The sequence below is a fragment of the Schistocerca gregaria genome, chromosome 5, assembly GCF_023897955.1.
Source record: "Schistocerca gregaria isolate iqSchGreg1 chromosome 5, iqSchGreg1.2, whole genome shotgun sequence".
Classification (NCBI taxonomy): Eukaryota; Metazoa; Arthropoda; class Insecta; order Orthoptera; family Acrididae; genus Schistocerca; species Schistocerca gregaria.
Genome location: NC_064924.1, coordinates 363,097,153 through 363,101,618, shown reverse-complemented (window position 1 = coordinate 363,101,618; position 4,466 = coordinate 363,097,153). Strand labels below are relative to the sequence as shown.

Genomic DNA, 4,466 nt, shown 5'->3' with positions numbered 1-4,466 from the left:
AAAAATTACCCTAAGTTATGCTGGATGTCTACGAGTTCTAGGAAAAGGAGCGACATTTGTAGACTTCGTACCTCGGCATCCTTGGTTTGTGCCCCAGGACCGACTTCACGTAGTGCAACATGTTACGCAACTACAGACGGCGTCGGCACTACGAAGTACCGTCGTCTTCGCAGAGGGACGTGGAGGGAGCAGCAAGTGCGGAGCGAACCCCTATATAAACGCCGGACGGCGAGCTCTCGGCAGCTCTGGCAGCACGCAGCCACCATGCAGCTCGCCGCCGTTTTCGCCTTGCTCGTCGTCGCTGCAGTCGACGCACGAATTGGCGGTAAGCCGGCGCTCAAGCCTGTCTAGCCTCTGTGGTTCTTAACAGATAATCCAACATCTTTCTCGCCATTCTAGTTCTCTGTAAGTGTTAGAAATCTGTATTTGATCTTGGAGCAAAAACAGATTATTCCTCTGCATGTTCTATTCCTGTTCACGCAGTTACTTTTCCAAATAACATTGGAAACTAATGTACGAATGAGCAAAAACGATAGAAGACAACTAAAGACTCCTAAATAAGCTCCTAAGACCTCCACTCACTTTCGGAAACATCAATGCAAGTGGATATCAAGTGAAGAGGTAGGAAAGGCGCTGTTTTCAATAATATCCTGCTGACGCACTAGAGAGAATAACAAACGTGATCATTAACTGATGAGAAGGCATTTTTCTTTTCTCTGCATTAGTCACAATTAAAGACCTTTCTTCATTTCGTTTTTCTTCATCACTAAAAGTTCAGGACATCCACTATCAAATATAGTCTAAAGAAAATTTCCTAGATAAATAAACTAGGGAGTGATGTTTAGTATCTACATTCAGGCGAGATCGCTATTCGTTGGATTAATGCAAAGATGTACAGGGTGATTATCACTTTGGTACTTAAATTAATGAACCTAGCACCTCTACTTCAGCTCCGTGCTTTTAATTAATTTTATACTACTCACCTTGTCTGTGTTAAGTATAAGCAGTTACAAATACAAGTTGTCACTAAGGCACACCATTTGAGGTTGACCTTACTGAAACTACAGAGTACAATTATTTAAACATGGTTTACGAATAATCGTCTCCTATCTGAAGATGATGAGAGTTCTCTTACGGAAATTACGCACATTCTTAACAACTAATTATAAATACTGGTTTCAGCACAAAGACAACGTGTGTTAATGTTCGCGGTAAACTCCACTATAAGTAATACCTTGTTCTGGTGTTTGTCCCTCAGATGACCCGTCCCCCAGCGGCCTGGGAGTGAGGACGTGTCCCAGTAACGAGCCTGACGTCGTGACCTGCCGCCGGAACGCCCTGCAGTCGGCGCTCTCCCTCCTGGCAGGCGGTAAGTACTAACATCAGACCTCACCACACAGTGCAGCTAAACGTCAGGCACTTCTCAACGTCAGTACAGTCTTGTAAACGGCATTACGCTCCAGACTTCCGAGGGAAGATGGGGAAGGGCTAATTTATGAATATGAACAGACGAAAAACGAATTTACCAAAAATTATGTTTACTCTGATTTATGTCATTCTCTGAAGCAAATTTAAATTATTTCAGCCTTACTCTCAGACTTGAAGTGAGGTGTTCCCCGAAATCAGTCTCTAAGTACTGGAACCCAAATTTTAGCGTAGATTTTAACTAGAATCCACTAATTCTATGGGGAAGGTAATATGTAGAACAATGGGAAATATATTTGAACAAAAAGAAGAAGATAATGTAAAAGAGTGACTTACAAACTTAGAAACACATCCACGCTAAACGGCTATCTTCAAAAGTCCTGCTGGGGAATTCTCCAATAATATGGTTACTGAAACTGGTCGTCACATCTTATGTCTCGTAGTGATTACTGCGTAGCAGAAATTTGTCTCAACGTACATCGCAAATGGACCTTAGCTTTTGCGTTAACGTTACCCTTCTATCTCGTGTTACAGATCTTTGTGGCCTGCAATACTTAGTCCGTTTTGTGAGATTCCCTGAAAATGATGCCATGGTTTATTACAACCGTTTAAAGCTACTGACACATCGTCTCGTCTACAGGTCTCCCAAGCATCGGGGCGAAGCCCATCGATCCACTGACCCAGATCCCACCGCTGATTCTGAAAGCAGACTCGCCCATCCTCAAGCTCAGGTTCAAGCTGGACGATATCGTCATGACTGGTCACGCAAACAGCGTCCTCGATAACTTACAGTGAGTACCGATACTGTTACGTTAAGAATCTAAGTCAGGGTTACTACTAAGACACTACTACTAAGTATTTACTAATCACGAAATTTACAGTTTTAAAATCTGATGTGGCACTCGCGATAAATTCCCCTTTATCAGTTTTCTAAAAATTAGTTCCTTTTTTGCCAGAGTGGACGTGGACAATCATACCATTCATGTTGTTACGCACACCCCTGGTGCCTTGGTGATGGAAGGAATCTACACTCTCGACGAGGAAGTTATTAAGGGCATTCCTATGAGAGGCAATGGTCGATTCAAACTTACAATGAGTAAGTATCACGTGGTTAACAATAACTGGACGTTTGGTTTCTAGGAGTACATGCATGTGCTAATAAGCTATAGGCTTTTAAGAAAAGGGAGATGAAAACTAAAATCATGTAGTTCAAAGTAAAATTTAATGTATAGCTTTTCTTCCAGTGTTAAAAAAGGACTTTACTCGTAACTGCAAGATTCAGTCATGTCGTTTCAGAATGATGCAGTTAATTGTAATTGTAAATTCTTGCCTCACAAGTGACACCCGTTTATTACGGATTGTTTCTTCTCCCTTTCAGTCGACTCTACAGCAGACGTAACTTACAAGGGACACCCTGTCACTCGAAGCAACGGTGATACTTACCTGAAACTGGACTCCGCCAAGACGAAGTACACGTACGGGAAGACTTCCTACGAGCTCACTGGACTTTTCGGAGGCTTCCCTCCTCTTGGTATGTCACACACGCACACTTACGATTTGGTTTTCTAATGGCAACTGATATCTCAACGAGCTGCTACTTACATATCTCTGTAAAATCCTTCAATCATGTATCATCAACTGTGAAGGGAGAGTATTTGATATTAAACCTCAGGGGTTTGTACCAACCCTATATTCCATGCAAGAAACGCGATGAATATCGGAAAGTGAAGTAATACTTACTTGCATTATATTGCTTTATCTTCCTTTAATATCATTAATTGTCAGCTATGAATGCATAATTTCACAACTATGTTAACTTGTGACAATTACTATCGCCTATTTCACACACAAGTCTCATTGGACATACAGGTTACAAGGTGACGTTCTCAGTTAATCATGTTACAAGTTACAAGATTTCGTTGCTGATATGTTGCCTTCCATTATAACTCAACGAACTACATCTACTTGGGAATGAAATACAAGATACAGAGTTAACATATTCTAAATTATTATCCCGGGTTCGATTCCCCACGCGGTCAGGGATTTTCATTGACCTCTAGATGACTGAGTATTTGTGTTGTCAACTTCATTTAATCATCATTCATGTAAGTGCTAGATTGGGCTGAGGAAAGTTTGGGAATTTGTACCGATACTGATAACCGCACAGTTGAGCGCCCTACAAAGCCAAACATCATCATTATCTAAATCATTAATTCTCTTTTTGACACCAGTTAGTGTGAACTGTTCTTTGGAGTAGCTAAACTATTTATTTGTAACTTTTTCTCTGCTTGTATATACTTTGTACCGATACTGATAACCGCACAGTTGAGCGCCCTACAAAGCCAAACATCATCATTATCTAAATCATTAATTCTCTTTTTAACACCAGTTAGTGTGAACTGTTCTTTGGAGTAGCTGAACTATTTATTTGTAACTTTTTCTCTGCTTGTATATACTTTGTTCTCTCCTTTTGTTTCCGTGCATACCTTAGAATACTAGGGACTCGGCTGTTTGTAAGTAATCACGGTAACTGATCTCCTTACACACACTAAAAGCAGACTACCCACACACTTTCAGAGGCGGCAGGCAACGCCCTGATCAACACGATGACGTCGCCCATCGTGGAGCGCGAGATGCTTGGCCCCATGGAGGACTGGATGGAGCAGGTGTACAAGCAGCAGGCGCAGTACGTCTTCGACACCGTTCCGTACAACAAGCTCTTCCCGGAGAGCGAGAATACTATTACAAAGAATTCATTTTTCCTCAATTTTAAGTAAACGTTGGCTAATTTGTTATTTATATAAATATTATTTGTGTGAATAAAGGATTTTACTAGAAGTTCTGTAGTTAGATTATTAAAAGTTGTGAAATGACATCAGTATCTAAGAACAAAATACTTAATCAAATCCCCTTCTCATTATGCTGATTACATTAACACCACTATGACAGGATACCTTTTTATTTGCAGTAGCAGTGCGACAAGTTGAAGTTTAGCCTGGTTAGTTACTGAATTTCAGCTAGACGGCAATGTTCAAATACAT

The 4,466-nt window shown here is 41.0% G+C and overlaps 1 protein-coding gene across 1 annotated transcript; it reads left to right on the top strand.

The window, feature by feature from the left end:
- The first annotated feature begins 229 nt into the window (after positions 1-229).
- On the top strand, positions 230-4,263 carry LOC126272891 (putative beta-carotene-binding protein). The gene is made up of 6 exons (XM_049976147.1): positions 230-325; positions 1,259-1,369; positions 2,066-2,216; positions 2,382-2,521; positions 2,804-2,956; positions 4,003-4,263. The coding sequence occupies exons 1-6, from the start codon at positions 265-267 to the stop codon at positions 4,200-4,202; spliced, it is 816 nt and encodes a 271-aa protein (XP_049832104.1). The 5' UTR covers positions 230-264; the 3' UTR covers positions 4,203-4,263.
- Positions 4,264-4,466: the final 203 nt, after the last annotated feature.